Source organism: Oncorhynchus nerka, unplaced genomic scaffold (genome assembly GCF_034236695.1).
Source record: "Oncorhynchus nerka isolate Pitt River unplaced genomic scaffold, Oner_Uvic_2.0 unplaced_scaffold_891___fragment_1, whole genome shotgun sequence".
NCBI classification, from domain to species: Eukaryota; Metazoa; Chordata; class Actinopteri; order Salmoniformes; family Salmonidae; genus Oncorhynchus; species Oncorhynchus nerka.
Window position 1 is genome coordinate 109,061 of NW_027040003.1, and position 22,128 is coordinate 131,188.

General features: G+C 47.2%; 1 protein-coding gene across 1 annotated transcript in view; it reads left to right on the forward strand.

Annotated features, from left to right (window-relative positions):
- LOC135568902 (low-density lipoprotein receptor-related protein 1-like) overlaps window positions 1–21,352 on the forward strand; it is a gene marked incomplete at its 3' end in the record, with an annotated part of 88,147 nt that extends 66,795 nt beyond the window's left edge. The window contains exons 7-19 of the mRNA XM_065015689.1: window positions 8,607–8,769; window positions 9,538–9,760; window positions 10,813–11,002; window positions 11,123–11,266; window positions 12,749–12,985; window positions 13,196–13,376; window positions 13,864–14,086; window positions 17,918–18,107; window positions 18,563–18,688; window positions 19,272–19,412; window positions 19,674–19,799; window positions 20,936–21,052; window positions 21,272–21,352. Coding sequence (XP_064871761.1) covers window positions 8,607–8,769; window positions 9,538–9,760; window positions 10,813–11,002; window positions 11,123–11,266; window positions 12,749–12,985; window positions 13,196–13,376; window positions 13,864–14,086; window positions 17,918–18,107; window positions 18,563–18,688; window positions 19,272–19,412; window positions 19,674–19,799; window positions 20,936–21,052; window positions 21,272–21,352 — 2,142 coding nt within the window. The remainder of the gene's footprint in view (window positions 1–8,606; window positions 8,770–9,537; window positions 9,761–10,812; window positions 11,003–11,122; window positions 11,267–12,748; window positions 12,986–13,195; window positions 13,377–13,863; window positions 14,087–17,917; window positions 18,108–18,562; window positions 18,689–19,271; window positions 19,413–19,673; window positions 19,800–20,935; window positions 21,053–21,271) is intronic.
- Window positions 21,353–22,128: the final 776 nt, after the last annotated feature.

The window sequence follows — 22,128 nt, forward strand, 5'->3', positions numbered from 1 at the left end:
TGTAGGATGGAGCTGACACTGCATAATAAAGCTATCATAGTATCACCCAGTCCATAAGCTATCCTTATGGTAACGGTTGAATTGATTCTAAGGCTAATTTGAATGTTTTCATAAGGATTTCCTGCTAAAGCAGCAGGGGGTTATTGTGAAGTAATGGGGAAGGGCCTACTAGCTGCTCTCAGTACAGATGTTTCTGCTACATCTCCTTAGGAGGTCATGTGCTGGAAAAGAGAGTCTCTCTTGCAGCTCCACGTTCAACACTTGTTCTGTATCTCTTTCTGACTGTTGCCTGTCTTTCTCTTTTTCTGTCAGTCTCTTTCTCTCAGCCTCTCAGTAACCTTAAAGTCACCCCTTCAACCAACTACTTTACAACGATAGAGCAATGTCAATCTTTTCTCTCCATCCTCCTCTTCTTCTTCTGTTCTTCCTCTCCCTCTGGCCTTGCTTTCCACCGGCTGCGTCTTAACCAGTACCACATTTTGGAATAGCGTGTCTTTTAGCCATCTTTTTGTGACTCCATTCTTGTCTTGTGATGCGTTCTCCAGATGGTGTTTTAAGACTGGAGTGTTTTGAATGCAGGAGATGGGTTTTGGTGAGGTGGAGGGGGGAATTTGAGGGGCGGGGGGTGTAAAGTCTTAAATCACTGTTTGGGGAGGGTGTGAAGAGGTTAGCCGGAACTTGTATTTTATTAGCGCTCCGTCACGGTATGGTATGCAACAACTTCAACATATCAGATATTGATTAATGCAATATACTTACTCTCCGTTTCCAATCATATAGATGTTGCTCTTTTTGGTCCAATAGCAAGTGCAGGTGAGAAATACACCCTCCCAAATTCCCTGGATATGGATCTAGTCCTTTCTCTCTTTGAGGTGCAGAGAGGTGAGCAGAGTAAACAACCTATTTGGAGGAGAAAAAAAGGCACTGGTCTTTTTTTTTAAATTATGTTGAGTTGTTTTATAGTGCAATGTTCGTCAAATAGAGGTGCAGTTAATGAATCTAGATTGTTCTCCTCTAGGGAAGGGAACAGGGGGGTGATGGATGGATGCATGGAGGAAGTGAGAGGAGAGGGGATGCAGGGACAAAGCAAAACCAAAATATTTTGGCTTCCCGGTCATTTTCTGTTTACCAGAAGTAGGGGGGGGAGTACATTCCAATGAACAGGGATTAGACTTTCCCCTCGCCTCTCATCTGCTTCTTTCCACTCCTCTCCTACTGGACCATTAAAGGTATTTTTACAATTATAATCTTCTCCCCTCTAAGCCTGCTGTTCTTAAGTTTCCCTTGTGGAAATCAGAGAGTTAAGTGCAAACGTGTATATCATCCGTTTTGAATGCCCTCCTCATTCAATCACATTGAAACATATTGTTAGTGTGCATGTGTTTAAAAAACTGAACAATTAAACCTTTTAAATTCCATTTAGATTTATTGCCCAAGAGCTGCTTTCACTAGGCACGCTTTTATTGCCCTCTTAGGCCTTGGAATTTGCCTCGTCAACCCTCCCATCCTACTCTTTCCTCTTTTAGAGAAATCTATCCCCTTGGTCTCCCTAAATCAACACGGTGCCCCCCTCACCTGCATACACCAGAAATATGCCACAGTGCCCCCCTCACTACCAAACACCAGGCATACCCCATAGATGACTGGTGTCACCCTAGGGTGAAGTGTGTGTGTTGGGTTCTGTGGTATCTGCTCAATAAAAGACAGAGCATGGCCTTGTGGGAGGTGCAGCCCCCTGCCTCAGACACACACACACACACACACTCTAAACCCAGTAATAATGTCACCATTTTAGGGGCCTGTATCGCTGTGTTCCCCAGTGTCTCATATCTAGCTCTCAAAATGAGGCTCTCTGTGATCTCTGGCACATCTACTAAAAATAGTAGATGTGTTGCTCTTTCTCTCTCTCTCTCTTATTTTCGTCTAAACCCTTTGCCCTCTGTGTGTTCACTATATTCGGCATAGTTTGGGTAGGGCAGGGGCCTTCACATGTTCCCTTAACTTCTGAGGAATCAAGGGACCTAACGTGTGCCAGGAAAACATTTCCCACACCCCCTCCACCAGCCTGTTCCGTTGACAACAGGCATGATGGGGCCATGGACTCATGCTCCTTACGCCAAATCCATAAACATGACACATCAGGAACCAGGATTTGTTGGACCACTGGACCATTGTCCAGTGTTGATGGTTGCGTGCCCACTGGAGCTGCTGCTTCTTGTTTTTAGCTGATAGGAGTGGAGCCCAGTGTGGTCGTCTGCAATGACCCATCAAGGACCGACGAGTTGTGCAAACTGAGACACCACTGCTGTACTGCTCTGTTATTTGTCTGTTTGTAGCCCTCCTGTTAGCTTGTACGATTCTTGCCATTCTCCTTCGAGTTCTCATCAACGAGCTGTTTTTGCACACAGGACTGCCTCTGACTAGATGTTTCGTGTTTGTTGCACCATTCTCAGTAAACCCTAGACACTGTCGCGCCTGAGAAGCCCAGTAGGCTGGCTCTGGCCCTGGCCCAACCCATTGGTTTCTGGGACCAATCAGAATGGTCAGAATGTGTTCTCATTCTAGAAATCGTCAGGAAGGAAGGCAAATAAAGACTCATCGTGGAGAAGAAACGTCAGTTGGCCAGAGCAATGTGGATGGGTAGCCAGGCAAAGATTAAACAACACCATCTTTACCATCCCAACAACCACACTCTCACTCTCCTCACCCAGCGGACGCAACAACATTCAGCAACACAACACTGGATAACTAACTAGTACCAAACACAACCACAGTGAAGCGGAGCAGGGCTCCATTCCATTCCCACAGTAGTTATAGGAGTATAATGTAGAAGTTGCTCTTCACCAAAACATCTCACCCTAGATCAGTGGTTTGGGGCAACATCCACCTCCAAGTGGGTTTGGGAAGGAGGAGGTAGAGTGAGAGAGGGTTATAGGAGGGAATGGAGAACGGTCTGTCTGAATGACAGGAGCATTGCCTAGAGGAAGCCTGATTGGTCAATGTCATCTCTTTTGACATTCAAGGAACTTGCAAGGAATAACCCAAATTAGAGGCTGCCCGGCTTTCTAGGAATTTGCTCGACGTCTGTTTCTGTGTGTGCATTGTGTGGCGAGGCTTTCTGTCAAGCTACCTGATTGTAGCTTAATATGGATTCCCAATCGATCTTTTGACTGAGTCAGACTTGACAACCATGTACTTATGTAGAGGAGACACACACGATACGGTGCCTGGTTAATGTGCTGTAGATTTCAAAACATCAGCAATGAGCGCATACTGTAGTCACGTGATAGAATGGCGCTGGAGGGAATAACAGTATTTTTACGGGCTCCTAACCAATTGTGCTATTTTTGGGCCCAGGTGTGTCCCATTTCGCTGACGACCCTCCCGGCTCCACCCACCGACATCCTATTATGGAAAACAAGATCAAAGAGAGAATTTGGCAGACAGTGGGAAGGTCGTCACAAACCGGAAGTACCAGGGACCCTCAACACGGGGGGGGTGCATGTTTAATCCCCTCCTTTACTCCGTGTTCGCCCAAGAACAGGGCCGCGCACGACTCCAACACCATCAGTAAGTTAGCAGACGATAGGACGGTGGTAGGCCTTATCACCGACAACGATGAGACAGGGAGGAGGTCAGAGACAACAATCTCTCCTTCAACGTCAGCAAGACAAAGGAACTGATCGTGGACCACAGGAAACTAAGGGTCAAGCACGCCCCAATCCACATCGACGGGGCTGTAGTGGAGCAGGTCGAGAGCTTCAAGTTCCTTGGTGTCCACATCACTAAGGTATTATCATGGTCCACACACATCAACACAACGCCTCTTCCTCTTCAGGAGGCTGATGGGATTCAGCATGGTCCCTCAGATCTTCAATAAGTTATACAGCTGCACCATTGAGCGAATCTTGACTGGCTGCATCACCACTTGGTATGGCAACTGCTTGGCATCCGACCGCAAGACGTTACGGAGGGTAGTGCATACGGCCCAGTACATCACTGCCATCCAGGATCTCTGTACCAGGGGGTGTCAGAGGAAGGGCCTAAAAATTGTCAGACTCCAGCCACACTAGTCATAGACTGTTTTCTCTGCTACCGCATGGCAAGAGGGTACTGGAGGACCAAGTCTGGAACCAAAAGATTCTACCCCCAGCTTCTATAAGTCTGCTAAATAGTTAACCAATATTATCTGCATTGACCCTTTTTGCACTAACCCTTTTGACTCTTCACATGCGCTGCTGTTACTGTTTGTCTATCCTGTTGCCTAGTCACATTTAATTCCTACCTATATGTACATATCTACCTCAGTTACCACGTACCCCTGCATATCGACTTGCTACTGGTACCCCACGTACAGAGACAGTTCCTCATTGTGTATTTATTCCAACTGTTATTATATTTCTATGATTCATATGTTTCTCTCTGCATTGTTGGGAAGTAAGCTCTTCATTGTTAGTCTAAACCTGTTGTTTACCAAGCATGTGACATACAGTTTCATTTGATGTTTACTTAGCAATTAGACAGTCCGACAGAAAGCTAAGCATAGCAGGACAGTTGCATGCAGTTCATGGGACTGCAAAGTCATGATGGAGCTCTCTACCATTACCTCAGTCTTACCCCACCATTTTGTTTACTACTGCACGACACAGTACATCCACGGACAGTATAGATGCCCTCAAAGATGCCGCCAGAGAGAAATAACTGGTCTATGAAGATGCATCAGTCAATGGGAACATGTACAGTAAATTCTTCTGTTTCTCATATTTGATGTCTCCTGTTTTCTTTCTCCCTACCTCTCTCTGTCCCCTGCCTCTTCTCTCTCCCTCTCTCTGTCCCCTGCCTCTTCTCTCTCCCTCTCTCTGTCCCCTGCCTCTTCTCCCTACCTCTCTCTGTCCCCTACCTCTCTTTCTCCCTACCTCTCTCTGTCCCCTGACTCTTCTCTCTCCCTCTCTGTGCCTACCTCTCTTTCTCCCTACCTCTCTCTGTCCCCTGCCTCTTCTCTCTCCCTCTCTGTCCCCTGCCTCTTCTCCCTACCTCTCTCTGTCCCCTGCCTCTTCTCCCTACCTCTCTCTGTCCCCTACCTCTCTTTCTCCCTACCTCTCTCTGTCCCCTGCCTCTTCTCTCTCCCTCTCTGTGCCTACCTCTCTTACTCCCTACCTCTCTCTGTCCCCTGCCTCTTCTCCCTACCTCTCTCTGTCCCCTACCTCTCTTTCTCCCTACCTCTCTCTGACCCCTGCCTCTTCTCTCTCCCTACCTCTCTCTGTCCCCTGCCTCTTCTCTCTCCCTCTCTGTGCCTACCTCTCTTTCTCCCTACCTCTCTTTCTCCCTACCTCCTCTCTGTCCCCTGCCTCTTCTCTCTCCCTCTGTCCCCTGCCTCTTCTCTCTCCCTCTCTGTGCCTACCTCTCTTTCTCCCTACCTCTCTCTGTCCCCTGCCTCTTCTCTCTCCCTCTCTCTGTCCCCTGCCTCTTCTCCCTACCTCTCTCTGTCCCCTACCTCTCTTTCTCCCTACCTCTCTCTGTCCCCTGCCTCTTCTCTCTCCCTCTCTGTGCCTACCTCTCTTTCTCCCTACCTCTCTTTCTCCCTACCCTCTCTGTCCCCTGCCTCTTCTCTCTCCCTCTCTGTCCCCTGCCTCTTCTCTCTCCCTCTCTGTCCCCTGCCTCTTCTCCCTACCCCTCTCTGTCCCCTGCCTCTTCTCCCTACTCTCTCTGTCCCCTGCCTCTTCTCCCTACCCCCTCTGTCCCCTGCCTCTTCTCCCTACCCCTCTCTGTCCCCTGCCTCTTCTCCCTACCTCTCTCTGTCCCCTGCCTCTTCTCCCTACCTCTCTCTGTCCCCTGCCTCTTCTCCCTACCTCTCTCTGTCCCCTGCCTCTTCTCCCTACCTCTCTCTGTCCCCTGCCTCTTCTCCCTACCTCTCTCTGTCCCCTACCTCTCTTTCTCCCTACCTCTCTCTGTCCCCTACCTCTCTTTCTCCCTACCTCTCTCTGACCCCTGCCTCTTCTCCCTACCTCTCTCTGTGCCTACCTCTCTTTCTCCCTACCTCTCTCTGTCCCCTGCCTCTTCTCTCTCCCTCTCTGTCCCCTGCCTCTTCTCCCTACCTAGTAACTTCCGGCGCCGACAGAGATGGCCGCCTCGCTTCGCGTTCCTAGGAAACTATGCAGTTTTTTGTTTTTTTACGTGTTATTTCTTACATTAGTACCCCAGGTCATCTTAGGTTTCATTACATACAGTCGAGAAGAACTACTGAATATAAGATCAGCGTCAACTCACCATCAGTACGACCAAGAATATGTTTTCCGCGACGCGGATCCTGTGTTCTGCCTTACAAACAGGACAACGGAATGGATCGCATGCAGCGACCCAAGGAAACGACTCCGAAAAAGAGGGAAACGTAGCGGTCTTCTGGTCAGACTCAGGACAAGGGCACATCGCGCACCACTCCCCAGCATTCTTCTTGCCAATGTCCAGTCTCTTGACAACAAGGTTGATGAAATCCGAGCAAGGGTAGCATTCCAGAGGGACATCAGAGACTGCAACGTTCTCTGCTTCACGGAAACATGGCTTACTGGGAAGACGCTATCCGATGCGGTGCAGCCAACAGGTTTCTCCACGCATCGCGCCGACAGAAACAAACATCTTTCTGGTAAGAAGAGTGGCGGGGGCGTATGCCTCATGACTAACGAGACATGGTGTGATGAAGGAAACATACAGGAACTCAAATCCTTCTGTTCACCTGATTTAGAATTCCTCACAATCAAATGTAGACCGCATTATCTTCCAAGAGAATTCTCTTCGATTATAATCACAGCCGTATATATCCCCCCCAAGCAGACACGTCGATGGCTCTGAACAAACTTTATTTAACTCTTTGCAAACTGGAAACCATTTATCCGGAGGCTGCATTCATTGTAGCTGGGGATTTTAACAAAGCTAATCTGAAAACAAGACTCCCTAAATTTTATCAGCATATCGATTGCGCAACCAGGGGTGGTAAAACCTTGGATCACTGTTACTCTAACTTCCGCGACGCATATAAGGCCCTGCCCCGCCCCCCTTTCGGAAAAGCTGACCACGACTCCATTTTGTTGATCCCTGCCTACAGGCAGAAACTGAAACAAGAGGCTCCCACGCTGAGGTCTGTCCAACGCTGGTCAGACCAAGCTGACTCCACACTCCAAGACTGCTTCCATCGCGTGGACTGGGACATGTTTCGTATTGCGTCAGATAAAAATATTGACGAATACGCTGATTCGGTGTGCGAGTTCATGAGAACCAAGAGCACTCACAAACTTCTACAGATGCACAATCGAGAGCATCCTGGCGGGCTGTATCACCGCCTGGTACGGCAACTGCTCCGCCCTCAACCGTAAGGCTCTCCAGAGGGTAGTGAGGTCTGCACAACGCATCACCGGGGGCAAACTACCTGCCCTCCAGGACACCTACACCACCCGATGTTATAGGAAGGCCATAAAGATCATCAAGGACATCAACCACCCGAACCACTGCCTGTTCACCCCGCTATCATCCAGAAGGCGAGGTCAGTACAGGTGCATCAAAGCTGGGACCGAGAGACTGAAAAACAGCTTCTATCTCAAGGCCATCAGACTGTTAAACAGCCACCACTAACATTGAGTGGCTGCTGCCAACACACTGTCATTGACACTCCCCCAACTCCAGCCACTTTAATAATGGGAATTGATGGGAAATGATGTAAATATATCACTAGCCACTTTAAACAATGCTACCTTATATAATGTTACTTACCCTACATTATTCATCTCATATGCATACGTATATACTGTACTCTACATCATCGACTGCATCCTTATGTAATACATGTATCACTAGCCACTTTAACTATGCCACTTTGTTTACTTTGTCTACATACTCATCTCATATGTATATACTGTACTCGATACCATCTACTGTATGCTGCTCTGTACCATCACTCATTCATATATCCTTATGTACATATTCTTTATCCCCTTACACTGTGTATAAGACAGTAGTTTTGGAATTGTTAGTTAGATTACTTGTTGGTTATCACTGCATTGTCGGAACTAGAAGCACAAGCATTTCGCTACACTCGCATTAACATCTGCTAACCATGTGTATGTGACAAATAAAATTTGATTTGACATCTCTCTGTCCCCTACCTCTCTTTCTCCCTACCTCTCTCTGTCCCCTGCCTCTTCTCTCTCCCTCTCTGTGCCTCCGTCTCTTTCTCCCTACCTCTCTTTCTCCCTACCTCTCTCTGTCCCCTGCCTCTTCTCTCTCCCTCTCTGTGCCTCCGTCTCTTTCTCCCTACCTCTCTGTCCCCTACCTCTTCTCTCTCCCTCTCTCTGTCTCCTGCCTCTTCTCTCTCCCTCTCTCTGTCTCCTGCCTCTTCTCTCTCCCTCTCTCTGTCCCCTACCTCTTTCTCCCTACCTCTCTCTGTCCCCTGCCTCTTCTCTCTCCCTCTCTCTGTCCCCTACCTCTTTCTCCCTACCTCTCTCTGTCCCCTGCCTCTTCTCTCTCCCTCTCTCTGTCCCCTGCCTCTTCTCTCTCCCTCTCTGTGCCTTCGTCTCGTTTTCCCCCCTTCTCTCCTATTCTGTCTGTGTGCTGTCCAGATGTGGAGCAGATGGCTATTGACTGGCTGACAGGAAACTTCTACTTTGTGGATGATGTGGATGACCGGATATTTGTGTGTGACAAGGACGGACAGACGTGTGTCACCCTGCTGGACCAGGAGCTGTACAACCCCAAGGGCATCGCCCTGGACCCCACCATGGGGTGAGGACACACACGCAGGCAGGCACGCACATACACTTATGCATAGGCTGTATAGGCTCAACGGAACTATTCAGCGGGGCTGTTCAACGGGACTATTCAGCGGGGCTGTTCAACGGGACTATTCAGCAGGGCTGTTCAACGGGACTATTCAGCAGGGCTGTTCAACGGGACTATTCAGCAGGGCTGTTCAACGGGACTATTCAGCAGGGCTGTTCAACGGGACTATTCAGCAGGGCTGTTCAGCAGGGCTGTTCAACGGGACTATTCAGCAGGGCTGTTCAGCAGGGCTGTTCAGCAGGGCTGTTCAGCAGGGCTGTTCAGCGGGGCTGTTCAGCGGGGCTGTTCAGCGGGACTGTTCAGCGGGACTGTTCAGCGGGGCTGTTCAGCGGGACTATTCAGCAGGACTATTCAGCAGGGCTATTCAGCAGGGCTATTCAGCAGGGCTATTCAACAGGGCTATTCAACAGGGCTATTCAACAGGGCTATTCAACAGGGCTATTCAACTACATATGTTCTAACATCAGTTTGCCCTATACCTGCATAGACATGGAAAGTAGGAATTTATTAATGAACCTATCAATCAATTGTTCACTCTGTCAAAACAGCTGTTGCTCTTCTTCCCTGCAACTCTTACCTACTGTAGCTTGTTGCTGTAACTGACAACATACACATGCTCAATCAACTTACCTGCTAAAATACATTTGGAATAAAATTGAATAAATCCATCAATGAATTAGCTAATCACCCATCATCTCTTTCCTCCCAAAGTAAAGTGTTCTTCACAGACTACGGTCAGATCCCCAAGGTGGAGCGTTGTGACATGGATGGTCAGAACCGGACCAAGCTGGTGGACAGTAAGATCGTGTTCCCCCACGGTATCACCCTGGACCTGGTCAACAGGCTGGTCTACTGGGCCGATGCCTACCTGGACTACATAGAGGTGGTGGACTACGAAGGCAAAAACAGACACACCATCATACAGGGCCTGCTGGTGAGGTTATCAACCTACGACAGACTAGCACACTTCTTCAGGGGTCTGGAACGGAGCGTTTAGGAGGGTTTAACATTTAGGAATATTGCAGATTTTGGGGTTGTTGTGAGGAGCGGAAGGGCATTTCCTTAATTTAGAGTAAAGAGTTTTACACAAGAAGACTTAATAGCTGTGAACTTTACATTCCTTGTTATCCAAGCAGAGTTAAAACTTAAATCCAAGGTAAATACTTTTTTGCCACTAAAACCAAATTCCCCCATCTATGTAGAGGTTCCTGTGTATTATCTCCTGTGAGGATCCTCTCTCTCTCCTGCAGTAATGTGGTGATGGTCAGTGAGCTATGGCCAGAGAGCAGGGAGCTTTTTATTAGAGAGCTGATTAATAGGAGTTAAAGCAGAGCTCTGTGGATGATGCCGTGGCTTGTACCTTTTAAACCTGTTAGCAGGGCTTTTAACGCTAGCTGTGTATCTGCACAAGTAATGGCCTTCCTTTACTCACTGGACCTGGGGGCACAGCCAACTACACACACACAGCCCCTTTTAATTGTGTGTGTGTGCTATCAAGTCTGTGTGTGTGTATACAACCAGGTGTGTGTGATTGCCATCAGTGGCAGTTTAAAGTCTATGGATGGTTATTGATGGTGAGGGTACAGGCACTATTGCAGAGGCCATGTGTTGTATTCCTTCCCCAGCCTGATCTTAATGGATGCTAGTCACTGATCTGAAGAGCTGATCGACCACCACTTTCATCTATTTCACTTTAGTGCTGTTTACTGGGACAGCGAGGCCGGCTTTCTTCTCCTCACAGATGGATATGTGTGATATGTTTGTTTAGACCTGTTAGAGTGTGTTATGGGAAATGGAGGCCTGAGTCAGGCTATGGGTCATTTGGGATTCTGAATCAGCTGTATAGTGTTGGGTTCCATACATACTGAGTGAATGGGTGTTCAAGTGGAATTCTGTATTGATTGTGGTTTTTGGTTCTTTGTCACTCATTCTTTCTTCCTTGCTCTCCCTCCTTCCATCAATCTCTTCCTCCTCCCCCTCTCCCAGATTGAGCACCTGTACAGTCTGACAGTGTTTGAGAACTACCTGTATGCCACTAACTCAGACAGCGCCAACATGCAGCCTAAGACCAGTGTGATCAGAGTGAACCGCTTCAACAGTTCTGACTACCAGGTGGTGACCCGCGTCGACAAGGGAGGGGCCCTGCACGTCTACCACCAGAGACGACAGCCGCCAGGTAATTGTTATAGGGTTCTATATACTATGCTGCCTGCACATATTGTCAAATCAATTCTATATTTAACCCACCAACATAGTGGTATGGTTGAAATTCACTCAGAAATCTCCTCTCCTCCAGTGCGTAGCCATGCATGTGAACCAGACCAGTTTGGGAAGGCTGGAGGCTGCTCTGACTTCTGCCTACTGGGGAACAGCCATAAGACCCGTACCTGCCGCTGTCGCTCTGGATTCAGTCTGGGAGGTGACGGGAAGTCCTGCAAGAGTAAGTACCACATAACCAATCCCCTCTCAGATACTCCACAGTACAGCCAATTATCTGTTAGGCACTTTACAAAATAAGACAATAAAATGTTTCATTATAAAGCCAATCTGCTCTGAAATACAACAACCCATTCCTACGGCAGGTAGTGGTTAGAGCGCTGGGCCATTAACCAAAAGGTTGCTGGATCTAATCCCCGAGCTGACAAAGTAAAAATCTGTTCTCCCACTGAGCAAGGCAGTTAATTCACTGTTCCCCGGGCGCCGAAGACGTGGATGTCGATTAAGGCAGCCCCCCCGCACCTCTCTGATTCAGAGGGGTTGGGGGTTTGTGTTAAATGCGGAAGACACATTTCAGTTGAAGGCATTCAACTGACTAGGTATCCCCCTTTCACTTTCCCAGTGCATACTTTAGTCTACAGTACAGCAAATGGTCTCTCAGATACATAACATTTTTTTCACAGGCAATCCGCTTTCAACCCCTCCAATCAGCTCCTTCGCAGCTCCTCAAATCTGACCAGTAGACTGACTTGCATGACATTGACAGCTAGCCTCCCTAATCAATATCTACATGCTTGAAGCCTACACTATAACTGTGAAGTGGAGGCAGACATCGATTATGTTATTGACCCTGTGCCAATGGCAGTGAAGGTTGAATCAGGACAACTGAGCTAAGGCCTGGGAGACCCATAATAAGCAGTATTTTCAGAGTTGACTACTTTTGTCTGCGTAGTAACAAAGTACAACTCCCTCCCTGATTGATTCAGCTTGCCTGAGAGGTGTGTATTAATATTCTATGCGGATATGAAAGCAACCACATATTGATCTGTTTCATGACAACCCTAGGTGCCCTTGAAACCACACCAGTGCCGATAGATTCAGCCACAACCTATTCCGTCCACTACACCATATGGAACAAGTCGTCAAATGTGAATTAGAATTATTGAAAAGACCTTACATTCTCATGACGTTTACGGGGTTATGCTTCTCTTGCACAGTTTTTATCAGTTTAATCAATGCAAATGATATGGGGCATTGCTATTTACAGTGTTACAGCATTTTAACTGTCAATTCTTTGGAGAAGATATTCATTACTAGACAGAGGAAAGGCAGGAATTGTGGAGGTGATTGGAATCCTATGGATGTTATTTAATGGTAAAGGCCTCATCAATGCTCTCCTCCTCTTCCTGTTTTGTCTGTCTGTTTTATAGCATTGTAGTGTGATTTGAAATCGTTTCAGAAGCTACCTCTCATGAGAAGGTTGGCCGGACTCGATTATGCGTTTTTGTGAGTTTACAGGCCAGGGCCTGTCCTATTAATAAAGCATCTCAGAAAGTGATCTAGGATCAGTTTTGCCTAATTAGATGTAATGCATAAGTTTAAGTGGACATGGGGGTCTGATCCGAGATCAGCACTCCTACTCTGAGACGCTTTATTTATGAATACAGGCCCAGTAAGTCCTCTCTCTCTCCCATGTTTTTTCCAGAGCCAGAGCATGAGCTGTTCCTGGTGTATGGTAAAGGTCGTCCAGGGGTCATCCGAGGCATGGACATGAATGCTAAGGTCCCAGATGAGTACATGATCCCCATAGAGAACCTGATGAACCCCAGAGCCCTGGACTTCCACTCAGAGAGTGACTTCATATATTTCGCTGACGCCACCAGCTACCTCATCGGCCGCCAAAAGATCGACGGCACAGAGAGAGACACCATCCTGAAGGACGGTACAGTAACTGCCTTGCATGGTGGCCATTTTGGGGCATCATTGCTGTAATGGAGAGTAGTGGCCATTATGGCTCCAAAATCATGCTAGCAATGTGTCTTGGTAGTTTCTGCTGTTAGTGGCCAGGTGGCCATTTTGGATCTACCATGTCAAGTTTTGTGGTGTATAATAGGGCAACTGGCCTCTCACCACCTGTTCCTCTGTGTTCCAGGAATCCACACAGTGGAGGGTATAGCAGTGGACTGGATGGCTGATAACCTGTACTGGACGGACGATGGGCCCAAGAAGACCATCAATGTGGCCAGGCTGGAGAAGGCTTCCCAGACCCGCAAGACTCTCATCGAGGGCAAGATGACCCACCCCCGCGCCATCGTAGTGGACCCCCTACATGGGTGAGAGAAGGAAGGAGGGAGGGACAAAGGAAAAAGGGAGGGAGAAGGGAAGGAGGCCTTGTGGGTTTCTGTGTGTGTGTGTGTCCACATTGGTTTGTGCATTTATACGTGAGTACGTACATGCATACCGGTGTGTGGGGATGAGAACAAAGCAGATGGTCGGCTGTTGGTATATTTTCCTGTCACTGATCCACCACTTTCTGCTCACAGCACCTTAAACAATTATATCCCTCGTGTGTGTGTGCGCGCATTGCTTTTGTATGACCCATTTGTTTAGTCTCTTTTCTTTTCTATGGGAGAAGGGGGAGCGTCTTCATCATGGTTTGTGAAAACGTAAGAAAATTATTACAAAGGTTCAAATGAAGTCAGCATATTCACATCCAGACTCGGGGACACTCCGCTGTGACCTGCGTAGTGTGTGTGTGTGTGTGTGGGGGGGGCCAAAACACACACACACACCCGTGCTCATCCCCCTCTCTGTCCCCAGGTGGATGTACTGGACAGACTGGGAGGAGGACCCTAAGGAGAGTAAGAGAGGGAAGATAGAGCGGGCCTGGATGGACGGTTCTAACAGGAACGTGTTCCTGACCAGTAAGATGGTCCTGTGGCCCAACGGTCTAAGTCTGGACATCCCACAGGGAATCCTGTACTGGGTGGACGCATACTACGACCGCATCGAGATGGTCTACCTTAACAACACTGAACGCAAGGTCAGTCAGACTGGTCACTAGCCCTAAAACTAAACACTACTACGACCGCATCGAGATGGTCTACCTTAACAACACTGAACGCAAGGTCAGTCAGACTGGTCACTAGCCCTAAAACTAAACACTACTACGACCGCATCTGTGTTGTCTACAGTACCTCAACAACTCAGAACGCATTTTTATTTATTTTATTCATTTTAACCAGGTAGACCAGTTGAGAACAAGTTCTCATTTACAACTGCGACCTGGCCAAGATAAAGCAAAGCAGTGCGACAAAAATAACAGCGTTACACTTGGAATAAACAAATGTACGCTCAATAGCACAATAGAAAAATCTGTATACAGGATGTGCAAATGAAGTAAGGAGGTAAGGCTATAAATAGGCCAATAGTGGCAAAGTAATTACAATTTAGAAATGTACACTGGAGTGATAGATGTGCAGATGAGGATGTGCAAGTAGAAATACTGGTGTGCAAAAGAGCAGAAAATCAAATATGAGGATGAGGTAGGTAGTTGGTTGGATGGGCTATTTACAGATGGACTGTGTACAGCTGCAGCGATCGGTGAGCTGCTCTGACCGCTGATGCTTAAAGTTAGTGAGGGAGATATGAGTTTCCAATTTCAGTGATTTTTGCTATTAGTTCCAGTCATTGGCAGCAGAGAACTGGAAGGAAAGGCAGCCAAACGTGGTGTTGGCTTTGGGGATGACCAGTGAAATATACCTGCTAGAGTGTGTGCTATGGGTGGGTGTTCCTATGGTGACCAGTGAGCTAAGGTGGAGCTTTACCTAGCAAAGACTTATAGATGACCTTGAGCCAGTGGGTTTGGCGACGAATTTGTAGCGAGGACCAGCCAACGAGAGCATACAGGTCGCAGTGGTGGGTAGTATATGGAGCTTTGGTGACAAAACGGATGGCACTGTGATTGACTGCATCCAATTTGATGAGTAGAGTGTTGGAGGCTATTTTGTAAATTACATCGCCGAAGTCAAGGATCGGTAGGATAGTCAGTTTTACAAGGGTATATTTGGCAGCATGAGTGAAGGAGGCTTTGTTGCAAAATTAGATTTAATTTTGGATTGGAGATTCTTAATATGAGTGTAAGGATAGTTTAGAGTCTAGCCAGACACCTAGGTATTTATAGTTGTCCACAAGTCGGAACCATCCAGAGTGGTGGTGATAGTCGGGCGGGCGGGTGCAGGCAGCGTTTGGATGAAGAGCATGCATTTCGTTTTACTAGCATTTAAGAGCAGTTGGAGGACATGGAAGGAGTGTTGTATGGTATTGAAGCTCGTTTGGAGGTTTGTTAACACAGTGTCCAAAGAAGGGCCAGATGTATACAGAATGGTGTCGTCTGCGTAGAAGTGAATCAAAGAATCACCCTCAGCAAGAGCGACATCATTGATATGTACAGAGAAAAGAGTCTGCCTGAGATTTGAACCCTGTGGCACCCCCATAGAGGTCCGGACAACATGCCCTCCAATTTGACACACTGAACTCTATCTGAGAAGTAGTTAGTGAACCAGGCGAGGCAGTCATTAGAGAAACCAAGGCTGTTGAGTCTGCCGATAAGAATACGGTGATTGACAGAGTCGAAAGCCTTTGCCAGGTCGTTGAAGACGGCAGCACAGTACTGTCTTATTGGTGGCGGTTATGATATAGTTTAGGACCTTGGGCGTGGCTGAGGTGCACCCGTGACCAGCTCAGAAACCGGATTGCATAGCGGAGAAGTTACGGTGGGATTTCGAAATGATCGGTGATCTGTTTGTTCACTTGGCTTTCGAAGACTTTAGAAAGGCAGGATGGATAGAGGTCTATAACATTTTGGGTCTAGAGTGTCTCCCCCTTTGAAGAGGGGGATGACTGCTGCCGCTTTCCAATCTGTAGGAATCTGATGATACGAAAGAGAGGTTGAACAGACTAGTAATAGGGGTTGCAACAATGGCGGTGGATAATTTTAGGCAAAGAGGGTCCAGATTGTCTAGCCCAGCTGATTTGTAGGGATCCAGATAGCTCTATCAGAACTTCAACTGTCTGGATTTGGGTGAAGGAGAAGTGGGGGGGGGGGGGTATAGAGCTGTTGGCCGGGGTTGGGGTAGCCAGGTGGAAAGCATGGCCAGCCGTAGGGAGATGCTTATTGAAATGTTTGGTTATCGTGGATGCATGGGTGGTGACAGTGTTTCCTAACCTCGGTGCTGGGAGGAGGTGCTCTTATTCTCCATGGACTTTACATTGTCCCAAACCATTTTGGAATTAGTGCTGCAGGATGCAAATGTCTGTTAGGAAAGCAAAGGCTAGCTTTTTCAAACTGACTGTGTGTATTGGTTCCTGACTTCCCTGAAAAGTTGCATATTGTGGGGACTATTCGATGCTAGTGCAGAACTCCACAGGGTGTTTTTGTGCTGGTCAAGGGCAGTCAAGTCTGGAGTGAACCAAGGGCTATATCTGTTGTTAGTTCTACATTTTTTCAATCGGGCATGCTTATTTAAGATGTTGAGGAAAACACTTTTAAAGAACAACCAGGATACCCGGGCCAGGTCGATTAGAAAAGCGTTTTAGGGAGCCTTTGACAGTGATGAGGGGTGGTCGTTTGACCGCGGATCCATAACGGACGTAGGCAATGAGGCGGTGATCGCTGAGATCCTGGTTGAAAACAGCAGAGGTGTATATAGAGATCCGTACCACATTGGGTGAGGCGGGTTGCAGGAAGGCATATTTAATTCGAAATGGAAAAAAGAGATTGAAATATTATGAAATGTATACTAAAAACAACAAAGGTATATTTACACGGGTCAAAAACAAACACGTCTTACTGCTACGCCATCTTGGATTTGGATAAGTCAGACTGATTCCTAGCCCAGTCAGTCAGACTGATTCCTAGTCCAGTCAGTCAGACTGGTTACTAGCCCTAAAACTAACCCTAACCCCAAACCTACTACGACCGCATCGAGATGGTCTACTGATAGAGGAATTCTAAATTCCTATATGTTTTGTAGCCAAAACCAAATTCACACTCTTATCTATTTCATGATAAGTTGTAAGTTTATCATTTTGCATGATTTAGCAAGAGACCAGTCTTAAAAACAAGTTCAGCATTTATTCTTGATGAGTACTGACCCAAAATACAAAGAACATTACATTTTAAAGAGAGAACATAAAATGACGTCATCAGTTTCACACACTCTCTCCCATCCCCACAATAGCGCAGTGTATTCAGGTCTGGAGATCTTCTTCTACTCCCCTCATAAAACTACATTCCAAACTGTCTAAAAGATATACTTTTCTCCACTAATGGAACACAAACCAAACATTCTTATCTTTCTGAAAAGCTATATCATTTCTCCCCCTTAAACCCGCAAGGTACAGACAATTAATTCGTTTTTACTTACATTTTCAGTAACAGCTTAACCAAGAACCCATACCTTTCATACCATAACATAATAGTATTAGAATAAATGGTTCTAATCAAAAATGTATACATAATTAATCATTTCAACTATAATTTCCTCTAACACTGACCGCAAGGTCAGTCAGACTGGTCACTAGCCCTAACCCTACTATGACCACATCTGTTGTCTACAGTACCTCAACAACTCAGAACGCAAGGTTAGCACATGACAAATGTTACCATGATAATGTATAACTAGAATAAGTAATAAAATTGATATAACACATCAAGTGAGATTTGTAGTACAGTATAATATTGTGCAGTTACTGTGGTCAGTGGTGAGACTACATTATGATACTGTAGTTGTCATAGGGATTTTCTGAGGGTTTATTGGATATGCAGTCTCTGAGTGTACTGGACACCTCAACACCTGTATTGTGTTATCAGACGGTATATGAGGGTCAGGAGTTGAACCACGCCTTCGGCCTGTGTCACTACAAACACTTCCTGTTCTGGAACGAGTACCGCAGTGGCAGCATCTACAAATTGGACCAGGTCACCAAGACAGTCTCCCTGCTCCGCAACGAACGACCACCCATCTTCGAGATCCGCATGTATGACGCCCAGCAGCAGCAAGGTACAGGACACTAGTCTGTTCATCCATCTATTCACCTACCCTTCTATCCATCTATCCATCCATCCATCCCCTTAGATAATACACATTAATGTCTGAACATATCTCTCTACCCCCTCGCTCTCTGTCTGGCTCGCTAACTCGCTCTGTCCTGTCTGTCCTGGGCTGGGCTGGGGGGCCCGCCTGCCCGCCCTCGGTCTGTCTGTCTGTCCGGCTCGCTCGCCCTTGGTCTGTCTGTCTGTCCGGCTCGCTTGCCCTCGGTCTGTCTGTCTGTCCGGCTCTCTGTCTGTCTGTCCGGCTCTCTGTCTGTCTGTCCGGCTCTCTGTCTGTCTGTCCGGCTCTCTGTCTGTCTGTCCGGCTCTCTGTCTGTCTGTCCGGCTCTCTGTCTGGCTCGCTCTCTGGTTGGTTCGCTCGCTCACCCTCTGTCTCTGTCTCGCTGTGTCGCTCTCTGTCTACAGGTTCTAATGCGTGTCGTGTAAATAACGGGGGCTGCAGCAGTCTGTGTCTGGCCATCCCTGATGGGAGGCAGTGTGCCTGTGCAGAGGACCAACAACTGGATGACAGAGACAACACCAGCTGTAAAGGTGAGAGGTCAGGGAGCAGGGGTCAGCTACAGGAGAGCAGGAGTTTAAATTCAAATCCAATTTTATTTGTCACATACACATGGTTAGCAGATGCTTAATGCAAATGTAGCGAAATGCTTGTGCTTCTAGTTCCGACCGTGCAGTAATATCTAACAACAATATACTCTCACAATGTGTATGTGTGTGATAAATCATATGGAAGGAAACTTTTTAGAGATTAGCCGAGGATGAAACTGTCTATTTCAAAGTTGAACTGTCAGTGTGTGTGTGTGTGTGTGAGGGAGAGAACAATTGTGTGTGTATATAGTATGCAAATTGATATCCTTCTTACTCATGGAGCAGTCAGCCCAGATTTTGGTGTTGTTGGAGAGGGGCGGGATTAGGGACTGACAGTAGTCCTGACACATACTGGGCTCATGTTGGCTCACTGCTCTGACAGGGTTTGTGTTTGTTGTGGACTGCTGAGATGTGACAGAATATTAGCTAGTATCTCACTGTCCCGCCCCACTCATTTAGCTTTGTTGGGGAAATGTGTTATTTGAATGCTCAACTTCTCGCTCTAACGCTCTCTCTCTCCCCCCAGTCAACCCCTCCTACATCCCTCCTCCTCAGTGTCAGCCCGGGGAGTTTGCCTGTAAAAACAACCGCTGTATCCAGGAGCGATGGAAGTGTGACGGTGACAACGACTGTCTGGACAGCAGTGACGAGGCCCCTGAGCTCTGCCGTGAGTTTACACACATTGATTGTAGAACCGCTACCTTTCACATGTATTTTTGTGTGTGTGAGGGGGGATGTTGGTGGTTCTGTAAAAAGCTTGGCTTGTTCATAGTCAGATTGCAGACAGGTTCCACTTCCAGACAAAACACAAGCCTAGTCAGTCTGTCTGTCTCCTACACTCTGTACCCCTGCTCTCCCCCTCTATCCTTCCTCCATCAATCCCTCCCTCCATACTCCCTTTTCCTTCTCTCCCCGTCCCTCCCTCCAGACCAGCACACCTGTCCAGCTGATAAGTTTAAGTGTCAGAACAACCGCTGTATCCCGCTGCGCTGGCTGTGTGATGGAGACGACGACTGTGGCAAAGACGAGGATGAGTCCAACACCACCTGCTCTGGTAGGACGTTCACAGACGTACACACACACGGTTGCATACGGTGCACACACAATACGTAACACACTCATTCACACACATTCTGTACACACACACGGTTGCATACGGTGCACACACAATACGTAACACACTCATTCACACACATTCTGTACACACACACGGTTGCATACGGTGCACACACAATACGTAACACACTCATTCACACACATTCTGTACACACACACGGTTGCATACGGTGCACACACAATACGTAACACACTCATTCACACACATTCTGTACACACACACGGTTGCATACGGTGCACACACAATACGTAACACAATCATTCACACACATTCTGTACACACACACACGGTTGCATACGGTGCACACACAATACGTAACACACTCATTCACACACATTCTGTACACACACACGGTTGCATACGGTGCACACACAATACGTAACACACTCATTCACACATTCTGTACACACACACGGTTGCATACGGTGCACACACAATACGTAACACACTCATTCACACACACACGGTTGCATACGGTGCACACACAATACGTAACACAATCATTCACACACATTCTGTACACACACACACGGTTGCATACGGTGCACACACAATACGTAACACACTCATTCACACACATTCTGTACACACACACGGTTGCATACGGTGCACACACAATACGTAACACACTCATTCACACATTCTGTACACACACACGGTTGCATACGGTGCACACACAATACGTAACACACTCATTCACACACACACGGTTGCATACGGTGCACACACAATACGTAACACACTCATTCACACACATTCTGTACACACACACACTTAATTTTTTTTATTTTGTCTTTCCCGGTCTTCTCTCTCTCGGTCTTTCTGTCTCTCTCTTTAGTACACATCATTCAGACAATGGTTGTTGAGGGCTGACCTTTCTCTCAGCCTCGCCCAGTGTACATGGACTGTAGTCTCAATGCTCCCAAGATGCTTAAAATGCCATTTGCCATTTCCCATGAATCCAACTACTGTTATAATATTTCAAAGGACAACCTCATAACATCCTATTGGAGTCGTTTTCCTGGGGAGAACTGTTTAGTAATCTCAATGCCCCCCCCAACTCCTACCTTCAGCTCGCACCTGCCCCCCCAACCAGTACTCGTGTGCCAGTGGTCGCTGTATCCCAATCTCCTGGACATGTGACCTGGACGATGACTGTGGGGACCGCTCAGACGAGCCTGCATCATGTGGTGGGTCACCTGCCTCACTGTCACCTTTGACCCCTTTACCCTTATGTTTCAACACAGAACATTATCTTCCAATAAAAGACTAAACACAATACCCATATCACTGAAACCCAGGCCCACAGGGAGGCCGGGAACTATAATGGTTATATCAGATAAAGTAGTTAGTTACTGCTGGGTTCTTTCTCTTCCATTCTCTCTCTTTCTCTCTCTCTCTCCATCCAGCCTACCCCACCTGTTTCCCTCTCACCCAGTTCACCTGCAATAACGGACGTTGCATCAACATCAATTGGCGCTGTGACAATGGTACGTGTCCCTCCTCCTCATCTTCGTCCTACTGTGTGTGCGTGTAACTCCCAGTCATTATCAGATTTATCACTGGCTCGTTGCTACGTCATTTTATGTCCTCATACCTCCTTGCTACAGATGTATTTTCTCTATTTGGTACATTGTGTCTTCTGTTGTTGTTCCATGCGTGTTGTTGTCGTGCCGTGCGCCCACTCCGCTGTCTCTCCGTTGGTTTCTTTGTTTCAGAAAGTGTGTGGGGACGGCTCTGAGTTGAATTGTCCGAACCCGACTGGTTAGAGCATAGTCGTGGCCAAAAGTTTTGAGAATGACACAATATTAATTTCCACAAAGTCTGCTGCCTCACTGTCTTTAGATATTTTTGTCAGATGTTACTATGGAATACTGAAGTATAATTACAAGCATTTCATAAGTGTCAAAGGCTTTTATTGACAATTACATGAAGTTGATGCAAAGAGTCAATATTTGCAGTGTTGACCCTTCTTTTTCAAGACCTCTGCAATCCACCCTGGCATGCTGTCAATTAACTTCTGAGCCACATCCTGACTGATGGCAGCCCATTCTTGCATAATCAATGCTTGGAGTTTGTCAAAATTTGAGCCACTTAGTTATCACTTTTGCCTTATGGCAAGGTGCTCCATCATGCTGGAAAAGGCATTGTTCGTCACCAAACTGTTCCTGGATGGTTGGGAGACGTTGCTCTTGGAGGATGTGTTGGTACCATTCTTTATTCATGGCTGTGTTCTTAGGCAAAATGATGAGTGAGCCCACTCCCT